Genomic DNA, 18,490 nt, shown 5'->3' with positions numbered 1-18,490 from the left:
GAAATTAAATTATTAACAAAAATTACTAAGTATCAATTGCAGGAGGATCCTGGGAGGTTCCGTGTGTGGGAGCGGCAGGAAAATCAGGGAAGGCAGCTGTCAACTTCTGTGGGGGCTGATAAGACCCCAATAGAGGGAGGAGACCACCTGTGATGAACCTGCAGCAAACTGCCCTCATCCAAATAAACAATTAATGGCGCCTTGGTCAGGTCTTTGTCTTGAACGCGTGCGTCTATTAAACCTGCGTTTTACTTGCGTTGTGCGTTGCATCGACGACGCTGCGGCAAAAGACGCAAATATGAACGTAGCCTTAGAGGGGAGCGTAGGGCGCAGGCGGTGACCAGAGATCCGGTCTGTGCTGAGAATGGTGGAATTAGGGGAGTAGTGAGAAACGCTAACAAATAAGCTCCGCTCCCCCCTCCGCATTATATACACTAAGTAACACTGCTGTCAGCACATTATGTCTTCAAGGCCTTTTTTCCACCTTTAGATCATTTTTCATTTATTTGCTTAGTGGAAACCATCAGCAAGGAATGTAGTCCTGTTCTTTAACATTTGCACAGTCTGGGCATGTGCTACTTAAAGGGGACGTCCACTTACAGAAAAACTTACTTCCTGGGTGCAGTTTCTTATTTGAAGAAAAAAAAATCCTCTTCACTCCTCCTCCTCGGTTGCAGAGCGGAGTCTCCTCCGCTGCTCCCGGTGTCAGCTATTCGCTGCAGCGCGGACGTCACTGAGCTCGGCAGTAAGAATGACACCTGCTTGCTGATGGTTTCCAATTCGTAACCAGAGATTTTCTAGGTAGCAGTAAGGTAAGATTAAGAGAAAAATATTAGAAAATGCAAAAAGGGGAAATGAAGCTATAACATGGAGGATGGATTTGGTGCTGCCTACACATGCTGGGAGTTGTAGTGTCACAGCAGCTGGAGGGCCGCAGGTTGGAGATCACAGATACAATGATAAAAACGTTCCGATCTATCAGTTTACAGGAAACATTTTCGCTTATGGGAAACACGCGGCGACTCCTGCCGTGAACATCAGTCGGGATTCCAAGTTCATCTCGGTTCTCACCCCGGGGCCATTTTTTGGATGATTCATCTGCCGTCTATCGGCCTCGTGTCTCCCCCATCCCCTGATCACTGCTACATTCAGATGACACGACAGCGGGGTGACATGTCGCTGCCGGGAAGAACATTTATGAGAAGCTGAAGGTAATATCCGCCATTTAACCTCTTGTGTGATTGATGTGGATCCAGTTCTAACAGTAAAGTTACACAAAACTTTACATTATTGGTTGAATCTTACTCTCTAGTCACCTCCAAAGCTGCACTGACAATACTATCGGTTACTAAAAAACAGGGGTTTGTCTAGACTTTTCTATAAGATCTGTGACTTCTCTGCTCAGTTCTGAGATGTCGGAGAGTTTGGAGACTTTGTTACCTGTACATAGACATTTAGTGTTGGGAGGAAAAACTGCAATGGGAAAAAATGTTAAAAACTCCTCTCCTGTCATAATAGTCTCTAAACTATTAAATAAAGTCTGGAAACCAGCTGAAATGAGACTGCAGCTCTGGATGTGACTGGAGTGTAAGACATGATTCCGCTTTATTGTCCTGCATCTTTTAATATTAGGACAAAAATTCTATGCTGATTAATTTCATCAAACATCTTTATAGAGATTCACCATTATAATGCAGAACTCCAAATCCTATTCTTTCCTCCACACTGTTAAAAGGTACATGATACAATTCTGTCTGCAGTCACCACTAGGGGGAGCTCCCTGTATACAGAGATACATGATAAGATCCTGTCTGCAGTCACCACTAGGGGGAGCTCCCTGTACACAGAGATACATGATAAGATCCTGTCTGCAGCCACCACTAGGGGGAGCTCCCTGTACACAGAGATACATGATATGATCCTGTCTGCAGCCACCACTAGGGGGAGCTCCCTGTATACAGAGATACATGATAAGATACTGTCTGCAGTCACCACTAGGGGGAGCTCCCTGTGAGCTCCCTGTATACAGAGATACATGATAAGATCCTGTCTGCAGCCACCACTAGGGGGAGCTCCCTGTATACAGAGATACGTGATAAGATCCTGTCTGCAGTCACCACTAGGGGGAGCTACCTGTATACAGAGATACATGATAAGATCCTGTCTGCAGCCACCACTAGGGGGAGCTCCCTGTATACAGAGATACATGATAAGATCCTGTCTGCAGCCACCACTACGGGGAGCTCCCTGTATACAGAGAAACATGATAAGATCCTGTCTGCTGTCACCACTAGGGGAAGCTCCCTGTATACAGAGATACATGATAAGATCCTGTCTGCAGTCACCACTAGGGGGAGCTCCCTGTGTACAGAGATACATGATAAGATCCTGTATGCAGCCACCACTAGGGGGAGCTCCCTGTGTACAGAGATACGTGATAAGATCCTGTCTGCAGCCACCACTAGGGGGAGCTCCCTGTATACAGAGATACGTGATAAGATCCTGTATGCAGCCACCACTAGGGGGAGCTCCCTGTATACAGAGATACATGGTAAGATCCTGTCTGCAGTCACCACTAGGGGGAGCTCCCTGTATACAGAGATACATGGTAAGATCCTGTCTGCAGCCACCACTAGGGGGAGCTCCCTGTATACAGAGATACATGATAAGATCCTGTCTGCAGCCACCACTAGGGGGAGCTCCCTGTATACAGAGATACATGATAAGATCCTGTCTGCAGCCACCACTAGGGGGAGCTCCCTGTATACAGAGATACATGGTAAGATCCTGTCTGCAGTCACCACTAGGGGGAGCTCCCTGTATACAGAGATACATAAGATCCTGTCTGCAGCCACCACTAGGGGGAGCTCCCTGTATACAGAGATACGTGATAAGATCCTGTATGCAGCCACCACTAGGGGGAGCTCCCTGTATACAGAGATACATGGTAAGATCCTGTCTGCAGTCACCACTAGGGGGAGCTCCCTGTATACAGAGATACATGGTAAGATCCTGTCTGCAGCCACCACTAGGGGGAGCTCCCTGTATACAGAGATACATGATAATATCCTGTCTGTAGTCACCACTAGGGGGAGCTCCCTGTATACAGAGATACATGATAAGATCCTGTCTGCAGCCACCACTAGGGGGAGCTCCCTGTATACAGAGATACATAAGATCCTGTCTGCAGCCACCACTAGGGGGAGCTCCCTGTATACAGAGATACATGATAAGATCCTGTCTGCAGTCAGCACTAGGGGGAGCTCCCTGTATACAGAGATACGTGATAAGATCCTGTCTGCAGCCACCACTAGGGGGAGCTCCCTGTATACAGAGATACGTGATAAGATCCTGTCCACAGTCACCACTAGGAGGAGCTCCCTGTACACAGAGATACATGATAAGATCCTGTCTGCAGTCACCACAAGGGGGAGCTCCCTGTATACAGAGATACATGATAAGATCCTGTCTGCAGTCACCACAAGGGGGAGCTCCCTGTACACAGAGATACATGATAAGATCCTGTCTGCAGCCACCACTAGGGGGAGCTCCCTGTACACAGAGATACATGATAAGATCCTGTCTGCAGTCACCACTAGGGGGAGCTCCCTGTACACAGAGATACATGATAAGATCCTGTCTGCAGTCACCACAAGGGGGAGCTCCCTGTATACAGAGATACATGATAAGATCCTGTCTGCAGTCACCACAAGGGGGAGCTCCTGTGTACAGATTATAATAGTCAATAGGAGTGTATGAATTGGTTCAGTGCCCTCTAGTGGTGGCTGTCAGGAGTGAAAACTGAGCGGAATGTTGAACAGTGTCCCTGGAGGTCATGGATCCTTAAAAGGTAAGGTTAATTTATTTTCTGTTCTTCTGATAATCTAGAACATTTGATAAACCAGGAATCTCTATGATTATAGGATTACAAGCCCCCTGGGCCACATGATGATTTTGGCAGTATAATCCGGCAGCACTAGTCCCCTCTCCCCAATCTCCAACCAATAGGTGCAGTTGGTAGACGCCGATCTTCGCTGACGTCCGGGCCTCCTGGTCACACAAAGCTTCTGGATGAGGCCGTGAATTAAAACGAGCGATTTGTGGCGCTGCACAGACCTGATTGGGATTCTGCGGCGCTCACTAACAGTAATCAAATCTGCCTGAATTGGCGCAGTAATTATTCTGGGTTTTGTCTGTGTTTATGCTGATAATTGGCTACGGAAATGATTCTTTTCATCCAGTGTTCACGTCTCCGCAAAAAGCAAATGATTACAAGTGACCCGATCGGCCCAATTACCCGCAGCGCACAAAGACGGCGCCGCAGTCACACAATACTGTATGCGAGGAAAGTAACATGAAACGTAACGTCTCTATAATTACCAGCACCTCGCACTGCAAGTCCAGTAATCCGGCATCCAATAGTCTGGAATCACTGCAAAACCGGAAACAGGAGCAACAATGCTGAATCTAATCCTGTCCTGTGTGATACTGTCTGCTGAGCCGTGTATCTAATCCTATCCTGTGTGATACTGTCTGCTGAGCTGTGAATCTAATCCTATCCTGTGTGATACTGTCTGCTGAGCTGTGTATCTAATCCTATCCTGTGTGATACTGTCTGCTGAGCCGTGTATCTAATCTTATCCTGTGTGATACTGTCTGCTGAGCCGTGTATCTAATCCTCTCCTGTGTGATACTGTCTGCTGACCTCTGTATCTAATCCTATCCTGTGTGATACGGTCTGCTGAGCCGTGTATCTAATCCTCTCCTGTGTGATACTGTCTGCTGAGCCGTGTATCTAATCCTCTCCTGTGTGATACTGTCTGCTGAGCCGTGTATCTAATCCTCTCCTGTGCGATACTGTCTGCTGAGCCGTGTATCTAATCCTCTCCTGTGTGATACGGTGTGCTGAGCCGTGTATCTAATCCTATCCTGTGTGATACTGTGTGCCGAGCCGTGTATCTAATCCTCTCCTGTGCGATACTGTCTGCTGAGCCGTGTATCTAATCCTCTCCTGTGTGATACTGCCTGCTAAGGTGTGTATCTAATCCTATCCTGTGTGATACTGACTGCTGGGCCGTGTATCTAATCCCTTCCTGTGTGATACTGTCTGCTGAGCCGTGTATCTAATCCTATCCTGTGTGATACTGTCTGATGAGCTGTGTATCTAATCCTATCCTGTGTGATACTGACTGCTGGGCCGTGTATCTAATCCCTTTCTGTGTGATACTGTCTGCTGAGCTGTGTATCTAATCCTATCCTGTGTGATAAGGTCTGATGAGCTGTGTATCCAATCCTATCCTGTGTGATACTGTCTGCTGAGCCGTGTATCTAATCTTATCCTGTGTGATACTGTCTGCTGAGCCGTGTATCTAATCCTATCCTGTGTGATACTGTCTGCTGAGCCGTGTATCTAATCTTATCCTGTGTGATACTGTCTGCTGAGCCGTGTATCTAATCCTCTCCTGTGTGATACTGTCTGCTGACCTCTGTATCTAATCCTATCCTGTGTGATACGGTCTGCTGAGCCGTGTATCTAATCCTCTCCTGTGTGATACTGTCTGCTGAGCCGTGTATCTAATCCTCTCCTGTGTGATACTGTCTGCTGAGCCGTGTATCTAATCCTCTCCTGTGCGATACTGTCTGCTGAGCCGTGTATCTAATCCTCTCCTGTGTGATACTGTGTGCTGAGCCGTGTATCTAATCCTATCCTGTGTGATACTGTGTGCCGAGCCGTGTATCTAATCCTCTCCTGTGCGATACTGTCTGCTGAGCCGTGTATCTAATCCTCTCCTGTGTGATACTGCCTGCTAAGGTGTGTATCTAATCCTATCCTGTGTGATACTGACTGCTGGGCCGTGTATCTAATCCCTTCCTGTGTGATACTGTCTGATGAGCTGTGTATCCAATCCTATCCTGTGTGATACTGTCTGCTGAGCCGTGTATCTAATCCTATCCTGTGTGATACTGTCTGCTGAGCTGTGTATCTAATCCTATCCTGTGTGATACTGTCTGCTGAGCCGTGTATCTAATCCTATCCTGTGTGATACTGTCTGCTGAGCTGTGTCTAGCCCTAACCTATGTGACATTGTTGAATGTATCTAAACCCATGGTGTGTGACACTGCTCACGTTGAGCCTGGTGATGGAGTCTTACCGTCCGTGCAGCGCTCTCGCGCCTCCCTCTCATTGCTCTTTTCTCCACAAATCAATCAGCAGCGGCTCATCCCTCTAATTGCACCCGTAGGGCCCGGTCCTCTCCGTATGGTCGATGCCGACGACCAGGGCCCGATCCTCTCCTCTCCGTATGGTCGATGCCGCCGACCAGGGCCCGGTCCTCTCCTCTCCGTATGGTCGATGCCGCCGACCAGGGCCCGATCCTCTCCTCTCCGTATGGTCGATGCCGCCAACCAGGGCCCGCTCCTCTCCTCTCCGTATGGTCGATGCCGCCGACCATGGCCCGGTCCTCTCCTCTCCGTATGGTCGATGCCGCCGACCAGGGCCCGGTCCTCTCCTCTCCGTATGTTCGATGCCGCCGACCAGAGCCCGGTCCTCTCCGTATGGTCGATGCCGCCGACCAGGGCCCGGTCCTCTCCTCTCCGTATGGTCGATGCCGCCGACCAGGGCCCGCTCCTCTCCGTATGGTCGATGCCGCCGACCAGGGCCCGCTCCTCTCCGTATGGTCGATGCCGCCAACCAGGGCCCGCTCCTCTCCGTATGGTCGATGCCGCCAACCAGGGCCCGCTCCTCTCCGTATGGTCGATGCCACCGACCAGGGCCCGGTCCTCTCCTCTCCGTATGGTCGATGCCACCGACCAGGGCCCGCTCCTCTCCTCTCCGTATGGTCGATGCCGCCGACCAGGGCCCGGTTCTCTCCTCTCCGTATGATCGATGCCGCCGACCAGGGCCCGGTTCTCTCCTCTCCGTATGATTGATGCCGCCGACCAGGGCCCGGTCCTCTCCTCTCTGTATCGTCGATGCCGCGTGCATTGTCTGACCCAACAGCTGATCGGTGCGGCGGTCCCGTAAGAGAAGAGGCTAGAGTCTGAAATTTATTATATCTCTTTACAATACAAAAATCAAGATATTATGGAAAAGGCAAAAAGTAGAAACCAAACAATTCACTGGGGCGAGTGCATGATGGACACAAATGTGCGACTCCTTCATGGCAGTCACCTCCCTTAATCTCCCCCATAGGCATATTCCTGTGATTCCTGCCCCCGTGTCCTGAGATGGCTGATCCAGAGCTGCAATCACAATTCTGCTAGCAGATACGTCAGATCTATGAACCTTGTCAGACACGAAGCGCAGATGCTTAACGGCCGCTGTAGCGTAATATAAAGTATAAAAGTGCTGGAATGTACAGTAAGGGGGTCTGTGAGGTGAGACGTAGCCCCAAAGTGCCATCACCAGCACTGCGAGGAAAAAGGCAAATCAAGGTGTACTAAATTATTAGCATTTATCAGTTCCATCACATGTCCACAGCCGACGATCTCTGACCATCCAGAAATCAGCAAGATCCAAAGAAGAAAAGGAAGAATGTAAACACGGAAGATCCGGAGCGTCGTCTGATGTCCCATAATGTGTCTGTTATATCATATCCAACTGCAGAGAGAGAGAAAGAGGCCGTAATATAGAATATACCCCACAGAACCGATCCAGAGCTACAGCCCGTATTATACTCCAGAGCTGCACTCACTATTCTGCTGGTGCAGTCACTGTGTACATACATTACTGATCCTGAGTTACATCCTGTATTATACCCCAGAGCTGCACTCACTATTCTGCTGGTGCAGTCACTGTGTACATACATTACATTCCTGATCCTGAGTTACCTCCTGTATTATACCCCAGAGCTGCACTCACTATTCTGCTGGTGCAGTCACTGTGTACATACATTACATTACTGATCCTGAGTTATATCCTGTATTATACCCCAGAGCTGCACTCACTATTCTGCTGGTGCAGTCACTGTCTACATACATTACATTACTGATCCTGAGTTACATCCTGTATTATACCTCAGAGCTGCACTCACTATTCTGCTGGTGCAGTCACTGTGTACATACATTACATTACTGATCCTGAGTTACATCCTGTATTATACCCCAGAGCTGCACTCACTATTCTGCTGGTGCAGTCACTGTGTACATACATTACATTACTGATCCTGAGTTACCTCCTGTATTATACTCCAGAGCTGCACTCACTATTCTGCTGGTGCGGTCACTGTGTACATACATTACATTACTGATCCTGAGTTACATCCTGCATTATACCCCAGAGCTGCACTCACTATTCTGCTGGTGCAGTCACTGTGTACATACATTACATTCCTGATCCTGAGTTACCTCCTGTATTATACCCCAGAGCTGCACTCACTATTCTGCTGGTGCAGTCACTGTGTACATACATTACATTACTGATCCTGAGTTATATCCTGTATTATACCCCAGAGCTGCACTCACTATTCTGCTGGTGCAGTCACTGTCTACATACATTACATTACTGATCCTGAGTTACATCCTGTATTATACCTCAGAGCTGCACTCACTATTCTGCTGGTGCAGTCACTGTGTACATACATTACATTACTGATCCTGAGTTACATCCTGTATTATACCCCAGAGCTGCACTCACTATTCTGCTGGTGCAGTCACTGTGTACATACATTACATTACTGATCCGGAGTTACATCCGGTATTATACTCCAGAGCTGCACTCACTATTCTGCTGGTGCAGTCACTGTGTACATACATTACATTACTGATCCTGAGTTATATCCTGTATTATACCCCAGAGCTGCACTCACTATTCTGCTGGTGCAGTCACTGTGTACATACATTACATTACTGATCCTGAGTTACATCCTGTATTATACTCCAGAGCTGCACTCACTATTCTGCTGGTGCAGTCACTGTGTACATACATTACTGATCCTGAGTTACATCCTGTATTATACTCAAGAGCTGCACTCACTATTCTGCTGGTGCAGTCACTGTGTACATACATTACATTACTGATCCTGAGTTACATCCTGTATTATACCCCAGAGCTGCACTCACTATTCTGCTGGTGCAGTCACTGTGTACATACATTATATTACTGATCCTGAGTTACATCCTGTATTATACCCCAGAGCTGCACTCACTATTCTGCTGGTGCAGTCACTGTGTACATACATTACATTACTGATCCTGAGTTACATCCTGTATTATACTCCAGAGCTGCACTCACTATTCTGCTGGTGCAGTCACTGTGTACATACATTACATTACTGATCCTGAGTTACATCCTGTATTATACCCCAGAGCTGCACTCACTATTCTGCTGGTGCAGTCACTGGGTACATACATTACTGATCCTGAGTTACATCCTGTATTATACCCCAGAGCTGCACTCACTATTCTGCTGGTGTAGTCACTGTGTACATACTGTACATTACTGGTCCTGAGTTACATCCTGTATTATATTCCAGAGCTGCACTCACTATTCTGCTGGTGCAGTCACTGTGTACATACATTACATTACTGATCCTGAGTTACATCCTGTATTATACTCCAGAGCTGCACTCACTATTCTGCTGGTGCAGTCACTGTGTACATACATTACATTACTGATCCTGAGTTACCTCCTGTATTATACCCCAGAGCTGCGCTCACTATTCTGCTGGTGCAGTCACTGCGTACATACATTACATTACTGATCCTGAGTTACATCCTGTATTATACTCCAGAGCTGCGCTCACTATTCTGCTGGTGCAGTCACTGTGTACATACATTACATTACTGATCCTGAGTTACATCCTGTATTATATTCCAGAGCTGCACTCACTATTCTGCTGGTGCAGTCACTGTGTACATACATTACTGATCCTGAGTTACATCCGGTATTATACTCCAGAGCTGCACTCACTATTCTGCTGGTGCAGTCACTGTGTACATACATTACATTACTGATCCTGAGTTACCTCCTGTATTATACTCCAGAGCTGCACTCACTATTCTGCTGGTGCAGTCACTGTGTACATACATTGCATTACTGATCCTGAGTTACCTCCTGTATTATACTCCAGAGCTGCACTCACTATTCTGCTGGTGCAGTCACTGTGTACATACATTACATTACTGATCCGGAGTTACATCCTGTATTATACTCCAGAGCTGCACTCACTATTCTGCTGGTGCAGTCACTGTGTACATACATTACATTACTGATCCTGAGTTACATCCTGTATTATACTCCAGAGCTGCACTCACTATTCTGCTGGTGTAGTCACTGTGTACATACATTACATTACTGGTCCTGAGTTACATCCTGTATTATACTTCAGAGCTGCACTCACTATTCTGCTGGTGCAGTCACTGTGTACATACATTACATTACTGATGCTGAGTTACCTCCTGTATTATACCGCAGAGCTGCACTCACTATTCTGCTGGTGCAGTCACTGTGTACATACATTACATCCTGTATTATACCCCAGAGCTGCACTGCCGAAAAATTGTGAAAAACAAAAAGAGATCTGGCACCAGTTTTCACTACACAACATGAATACAAAATTAAATCGATCTTTTAGACATGATGAGGCTGGTGTACTTACTGAGAAAACTGTGGCTATAAATTCCAGACAAAGAGGAACATTTCGAGTCAATCTAAAAAAAAAAACCATCCACTGCTTAGGATCGGTCATTAATATCTGATTGTGCCGGGGTCTGGGACCCCCGCAGATCAGCGGTTACCGGAAGTACTTGTAGTGGCCGCCACAGCTTACTATACAAGTCAATAGCAGGCGGATGTGCAGCCACACGCCCCGGCCACTACAGGCGGACAGAGCAGCTCCACAAGTAAGTACTTCAGTCCGGTGGCCGCCGCTGGCACTGAGAACATCTGATCGGCGATAGTGCCAGGACCCCGGCCGATCAGACATTGGTGACGTATAGGCCATCAATGTAAAAGTAGTGGACACCATCTTTAATTCAAGTATACATCAGGGAGCCGTTTATAGAGGATCACACAGCCATTCTCACATGGATTTTCACAGTAAGTACATCAGTTTCATCAAGTCTGCATTTTTTTAACGTTGTGTATAGTTTTGAATTGTGGCGACAGATTCTCTTTAAGTGATTCCAGACTTGATTTCACTGCAGACAACGCTCCAGCTATTTAGTCACTGAACGAAAACAAAGTTTTAATTCACTGACAGCAAGAAGGAATTTCAGGAAAATAATGCAGAATTCAACAGGTACGAAAGTTATTTCTGCAAACACGAAGCTGCACGTACGGAATCCTTTATTTCCAGATTATTGGCTTTTTTTGCCTGCAGTTACTGAACAGTAGTCTCACCATATGGATGCACGCGACTCATCTGCACGCTCTAATCTGCGCGCTGTCCACCTGTATTATCTTACCAGATCGTCCACGTCTCCGCCCTCCTCCATCACGGACTTGTCCTCCTTGATCTCCTCAGTTGGAGCCAAAAACTGCATGAAAGATGAAGACGTGATTAAAGGGGCGGTTATTAGACGGTGCAGCAGGTGAAGGGTTAATCTGACTGCAGAGGATAGGAAGAAAAAGGGAGAACTCTGCAACCTTAGGTTCCCCTCCCCCCACACATACTGCCATTCTTGTAACAGAGGAGGTCATCTCCTGGAAGGGGGGATTGATGGCCAGACTGGCCGATAAATGTGAGGCTGGGGGTACAGGCGCTGTATCGGGGCGATGGTGGACACCTGGGCAGCCTCAGATTAGGAATCCGGTACCTGTTGGGCCTCGTCAGGAGTCACTGCGCTGCCTGCAGACTCTTTACTGGTTATAAGGGAAATTCCATCTGGGAAACAAAGAAGATGACAAACGATGATGGGACGCCGGACCACCGCTAACTGCAGGGACCCCAATAATAGGACACATTCAATCTGATACGACCAAGCACCGTCATCTCGCCGGAGCAGCAAATACTACACCCTTAAGAGAAGAATGCATGTATTGCTGCACTAAAAGACCGACTAAAATAAAAATCACTTTTTTAAACAAAATACCTTTTAAAACTTCAATATTTACAAATAAACCCCCATAAAGCTGACACAATCTGTATCCACATGACTACATTACCCTGGAGAATTCATCGGGTTGTTTGGTGAGAAATGAGAACAGTAAGAAACATAAATGAAAGATTTTTTTTTTTTAATGTAGAAAACTAAGGTATAAATCACGAGATCATTTATTTGTAGGATAAAGTTAACGCTATCCAGCTGTATTTTTGGATAAAATTTAGCAAAGAACTATTTGTAGGATGGAATAAAACAGAACATTCCCAGAACTATAGGAAACATTAAAAAATATAAAAGGTGAGAGTTTTCCCTACAAGTTTCTCACAATCTCAGTCCTTACTCATGAGGACTTCGTCAGAGCCGAGGACTCGCTGGCTACTTCAATGTTTGGGTGAGCTGGACCAGGTTTCTTATTTATTTGTAACCCAAAACAGAGCGAACATTTGTGCTCCAAAAAACTGAGCACCACACAACTCCGTCAATGAAAAAAAAAAGCTGTAGCAGCAAAAATGCAGAAAAAATAACAGAAAATAATAAAATTGTGGTGGGTGATTGCAGGGTCTCTTCTGATTGTCCATTGGTTACACTAACTACTTCGTATCCCTTGTTGGCGAATGTGAACTCTCGGTCACATCTGTCCAATATGTCTCACTACTGAGGGGCTGCTGCAATGTGTCGGCAACGCCCGGAGGTTGATACAATGTATCCAGTGCAGGGTTGAGCAGAAGTTTTGAAATTGAAGAGTTTGGAACGCAGATTAACCCCTTACCGGCATCGGAAGTACTATACCGTCCGATGCCGGCTCCCCTGCTTTGATGCAGGGCTCCGCGGTGAGCCCGCACCAAAGCCGGGACATGTCAGCTGTTTTGAACAGCTGACATGTGCCCGTATAGGCGCGGGCAGAATCGCGATCTGCCCGCACCTATTAACTAGTTAAATGCCGCTGTCAAATGCAGACAGCGGCATTTAACTACCGCTTCCGGCCGGGCGGCCGGAAATGACGTCATCGCCGACCCCCGTCACATGATCGGGGGTCGGCGATGCTTGTGAATGGTAACCATAGAGGTCCTTGAGACCTCTATGGTTACTGATTGCCCGTCGCTGTGAGCGCCACCCTGTGGTCGGCGCTCACAGCACACGCGCAATTCTGCTACATAGCAGCGATCAGCAGATCGCTGCTATGTAGCAGAGCCGATCGTGCTGTGCCTGCTTCTAGCCTCTCATGGAGGCTATTGAAGCATGGCAAAAGTTAAAAAAAAAAGTTTAAAAAAATGTGAAAAAAATAAAAAAAACATAAAAGTTTAAATCACCCCCCTTTCGCCCCAATCAAAATAAATCAATAAAAAAAATATCAAATCTACGCATATTTGGTATCGCCGCGCTCAGAATCGCCCGATCTATCAATTAAAAAAAAGTATTAACCTGATCGCTAAACAGCGTAGCGGGAAAAAAATTCGAAACGCCAGAATTACGTTTTTTTGGTCGCCGCGACATTGCATTAAAATGCAATAACGGGCGATCAAAAGAACGTATCTGCACCGAAATGCTATAATTAAAAACGTCATCTCGGCACGCAAAAAATAAGCCCTCAACCGACCCCAGATGATGAAAAATGGAGACGCTACGAGTATCGGAAAATGGCGCAACTTTTTTTTTTTTTTTTTTTAGCAAAGTTTGGAATTTTTTTTCACCACTTAGATAAAAAATAATCTAGTCATGTTTGGTGTCTATGAACTCGTAATGACCTGGAGAATCATAATGTCAGGTCAGTTTTAGCATTTAGTGAACCTAGCAAAAAAGCCAAACAAAAAACCAATGTGGGATTGCACTTTTTTTGCAATTTCACCGCACTTGGAATTTTTTTCCCGTTTTCTAGAACACGACATGCTAAAACCAATGATGTCGTTCAAAAGTACAACGCAAAAAATAAGCCCTCACATGGCCAAATTGACGGAAAAATAAAAAAGTTATGGCTCTGGGAAGGAGGGGAGCGAAAAACGAACACGGAAAAACGAAAAATCCCCCGGTCATGAAGGGGTTAAAGTGGACGATCCCAATAATTAACCCACAGATCTGTAACATCTAGGGTCCACCCTGCTACAGACACAACTCACCCACCTTGTACCACGATTTCCCAGAATTCTCTGAAAACGTTGCTCGCCGTCCTCTCCTTCAAAGACTGAAGGAAGTCATTGAAATCTGGGGCGTGAGACATCTGCGGGGGCATAAGAAACGTAAAGAATGAGCACATCTACAGATCAGTGCCAGGAAAGAGCCGGTAACAGAGTAATGCCGACCCGAACTGCTTCTTCTCTAAAACACTTAATGCAGCTCATGCTCTTCATGTAATACTGCGACTGTTTGATGTCCAGGAACTCGTAGATCCGCTTCACCAGCTGTTTACTCACTGCAAAGAAAGGAAAAAAGAGGAGATGTTGGGGGTGGTAGTAGGCAGACAATTCACGATAATGAGCAGCAATTAAGAATAGCTCCGGAGTATAAAACTGGATGGAATGTATGTACACAGTGACTGCACCAGCAGAATAGTGAGTGCAGCTCTGGGGTATAATACAGGATGTAACTCAGGATCAGTAATGTATGTACACAGTGACTGCACCAGCAGAATAGTGAGTGCAGCTCTGGGGTATAATACAGGATGTAACTCAGGATCAGTAATGTAATGTATGTACACAGTGACTGCACCAGCAGAATAGTGAGTGCAGCTCTGGAGTATAATACAGGATGTAACTCAGGATCAGTAATGTAATGTATGTACATAGTGACTGCACCAGCAGAATAGTGAGTGCAGCTCTGGGGTATAATACAGGATGTAACTCAGGATCAGTAATGTAATGTATGTACACAGTGACTGCACCAGCAGAATAGTGAGTGCAGCTCTGGGGTATAATACAGGATGTAACTCAGGATCAGTAATGTAATGTATGTACACAGTGACTGCACCAGCAGAATAGTGAGTGCAGCTCTGGGGGATAATACAGGATGTAACTCAGGATCAGTAATGTAATGTATGTACACAGTGACTGCACCAGCAGAATAGTGAGTGCAGCTCTGGAGTATAATACAGGAGGTAACTCAGGATCAGTAATGTAATGTATGTACACAGTGACTGCACCTGCAGAATAGTGAGTGCAGCTCTGGGGTATAATACAGGATGTAACTCAGGATCAGTAATGTAATGTATGTACACAGTGACTGCACCAGCAGAATAGTGAGTGCAGCTCTGGAGTAGAATACAGGATGTAACTCAGGATCAGTAATGTATGTATACAGTGACTGCACCAGCAGAATAGTGAGTGCAGCTCTGAAGTATAATACAGGCTGTAACTCAGGATCAGTAATGTAATGTATGTACACAGTGACTGCACTAGCAGAATAGTGAGTGCAGCTCTGGAGTATAATGCAGGAGGTAACTCAGGATCAGTAATGTATGTACACAGTGTCTGCACCAGCAGAATAGTGACTGCAGCTCTGGAGTATAATACAGGATGTATCTCAGGATCAGTAATGTAATGTATCTACACAGTGACTGCACCAGCAGAATAGTGAGTGCAGCTCTGGGGTATAATACAGGATGTAACTCAGGATCAGTAATGTAATGTATGTACACAGTGACTGCACCAGCAGAATAGTGAGTGCAGCAGCTCTGGAGTATAATACAGGATGTAACTCAGGATCAGTAATGTATGTACACAGTGACTGCACCAGCAGAATAGTGAGTGCAGCTCTGGAGTATAATACAGGATGTAACTCAGGATCAGTAATGTAATGTATCTACACAGTGACTGCACCAGCAGAATAGTGAGTGCAGCTCTGGAGTAGAATACAGGATGTAACTCAGGATCAGTAATGTATGTATACAGTGACTGCACCAGCAGAATAGTGAGTGCAGCTCTGGAGTATAATGCAGGATGTAACTCAGGATCAGTAATGTATGTACACAGTGACTGCACCAGCAGAATAGTGAGTGCAGCTCTGGGGTATAATACAGGATGTAACTCAGGATCAGTAATGTAATGTATGTACACAGTGACTGCACCAGCAGAATAGTGAGTGCAGCTCTGGGGTATAATACAGGATGTAACTCAGGATCAGTAATGTAATGTAATGTATGTACACAGTGACTGCACCAGCAGAATAGTGAGTGCAGCTCTGGAGTAGAATACAGGATGTAACTCAGGATCTGTAATGTATGTACACAGTGACTGCACCAGCAGAATAGTGAGTGCAGCTCTGGGGTATAATACAGGATGTAACTCAGGATCAGTAATGTAATGTATGTACACAGTGACTGCACTAGCAGAATAGTGAGTGCAGCTCTGGAGTATAATGCAGGATGTAACTCAGGATCAGTAATGTAATGTATGTACACAGTGACTGCACCAGCAGAATAGTGAGTACAGCTCTGGAGTATAATACAGGATGTAACTCAGGATCAGTAATGTAATGTATGTACACAGTGACTGCACTAGCAGAATAGTGAGTGCAGCTCTGGAGTATAATGCAGGAGGTAACTCAGGATCTGTAATGTATGTACACAGTGACTGCACCAGCAGAATAGTGAGTGCAGCTCTGGGGTATAATACAGGATGTAACTCAGGATCAGTAATGTAATGTATGTACACAGTGACTGCACCAGCAGAATAGTGAGTGCAGCTCTGGGGTATAATACAGGATGTAACTCAGGATCAGTAATGTAATGTATGTACACAGTGACTGCACCAGCAGAATAGTGAGTGCAGCTCTGGAGTAGAATACAGGATGTAACTCAGGATCAGTAATGTATGTATACAGTGACTGCACCAGCAGAATAGTGAGTGCAGCTCTGGAGTATAATACAGGCTGTAACTCAGGATCAGTAATGTAATGTATGTACACAGTGACTGCACCAGCAGAATAGTGAGTGCAGCACTGGAGTATAATACAGGATGTAACTCAGGATCAGTAATGTATGTACACAGTGACTGCACTAGCAGAATAGTGAGTGCAGCTCTGGAGTATAATGCAGGAGGTAACTCAGGATCTGTAATGTATGTACACAGTGACTGCACCAGCAGAATAGTGAGTGCAGCTCTGGAGTATAATACAGGATGTAACTCAGGATCAGTAATGTAATGTATGTACACAGTGACTGCACTAGCAGAATAGTGAGTGCAGCTCTGGAGTATAATACAGGATGTAACTCAGGATCAGTAATGTAATGTATGTACACAGTGACTGCACTAGCAGAATAGTGAGTGCAGCTCTGGAGTATAATACAGGATGTAACTCAGGATCAGTAATGTAATGTATGTACACAGTGACTGCACCAGCAGAATAGTGAGTACAGCTCTGGAGTATAATACAGGATGTAACTCAGGATCAGTAATGTAATGTATGTACACAGTGACTGCACCAGCAGAATAGTGAGTGCAGCTCTGGAGTATAATGCAGGAGGTAACTCAGGATCAGTAATGTAATGTATGTGCACAGTGACTGCACCAGAAGTTCAGCAATATATTTACAGGCTGTATAAACATTTGGAGTGACCAGTTGTTGGATCTTCGGAAGAGGTTACTGGCCATAGATTAGATTAATAGATGTACAAGGCTGTGAGACAGGTATTATTTTCGGGCTCGGGGGAGGGAGGGGGGCATTTACCGTAACAATCTTAGAAATCACAAATATCTATGAACTTACAGTTCTGGAAGTTTGCGTTCTTCTGTCTGACCAACACACGGAAGTCATTAGTTGGGTTCACACTTCCCACCTGGAATAAGGTGACAGGGTGGTAGCATTACATAGTAACATAGTTAGTAAGGCCGAAAAAAGACATTTGTCCATCCAGTTCAGCCTATATTCCATCATAATAAATCCCCAGATCTACGTCCTTCTACAGAACCTAATAATTGTATGATACAATATTGTTCTGCTCCAGGAAGACATCCAGGCCTCTCTTGAACCCCTCGACTGAGTTCGCCATCACCACCTCCTCAGGCAAGCAATTCCAGATTCTCACTGCCCTAACAGTAAAGAATCCTCTTCTATGTTGGTGGAAAAACCTTCTCTCCTCCAGACGCAAAGAATGCCCCCTTGTGCCCGTCACCTTCCTTGGTATAAACAGATCCTCAGCGAGATATTTGTATTGTCCCCTTATATACTTATACATGGTTATTAGATCGCCCCTCAGTCGTCTTTTTTCTAGACTAAATAATCCTAATTTTGCTAATCTATCTGGGTATTGTAGTTCTCCCATCCCCTTTATTAAATTTTGTTGCCCTCCTTTGTACTCTCTCTAGTTCCATTATATCCTTCCTGAGCACCGGTGCCCAAAACTGGAGCAGCACAGTATATACACGGATACATTGTATATCTGCAGTTACACGAGGGCTGTCCAGGACAGGGGGACGGCTGGTGAAGCATCCTATGGAGCCGGGGTCTTACGGAC

At 45.9% G+C, this 18,490-nt stretch overlaps 1 protein-coding gene across 3 annotated transcripts in view; it reads right to left on the bottom strand.

The window, feature by feature from the left end:
* Positions 1–7,034: 7,034 nt before the first annotated feature.
* Positions 7,035–18,490, bottom strand: part of XRCC5 (X-ray repair cross complementing 5) — a 46,134-nt gene continuing 34,678 nt past the window's right edge. For all 3 annotated transcript variants that reach the window (XM_069732682.1, XM_069732683.1, XM_069732681.1), the window contains exons 16-21: positions 17,743–17,812; positions 14,343–14,452; positions 14,164–14,260; positions 11,758–11,825; positions 11,407–11,478; positions 7,035–7,600 (exon numbers count right to left, since the gene is read on the bottom strand). In XM_069732682.1, the coding sequence (XP_069588783.1) occupies positions 7,586–7,600; positions 11,407–11,478; positions 11,758–11,825; positions 14,164–14,260; positions 14,343–14,452; positions 17,743–17,812 (432 nt within the window). In that variant the 3' untranslated portion in view covers positions 7,035–7,585. The remainder of the gene's footprint in view (positions 7,601–11,406; positions 11,479–11,757; positions 11,826–14,163; positions 14,261–14,342; positions 14,453–17,742; positions 17,813–18,490) is intronic.

The sequence above is a fragment of the Ranitomeya imitator genome, chromosome 7, assembly GCF_032444005.1.
Source record: "Ranitomeya imitator isolate aRanImi1 chromosome 7, aRanImi1.pri, whole genome shotgun sequence".
In the NCBI taxonomy this organism is placed as follows: Eukaryota; Metazoa; Chordata; class Amphibia; order Anura; family Dendrobatidae; genus Ranitomeya; species Ranitomeya imitator.
This window is presented reverse-complemented; position numbering and strand designations above follow the sequence as displayed.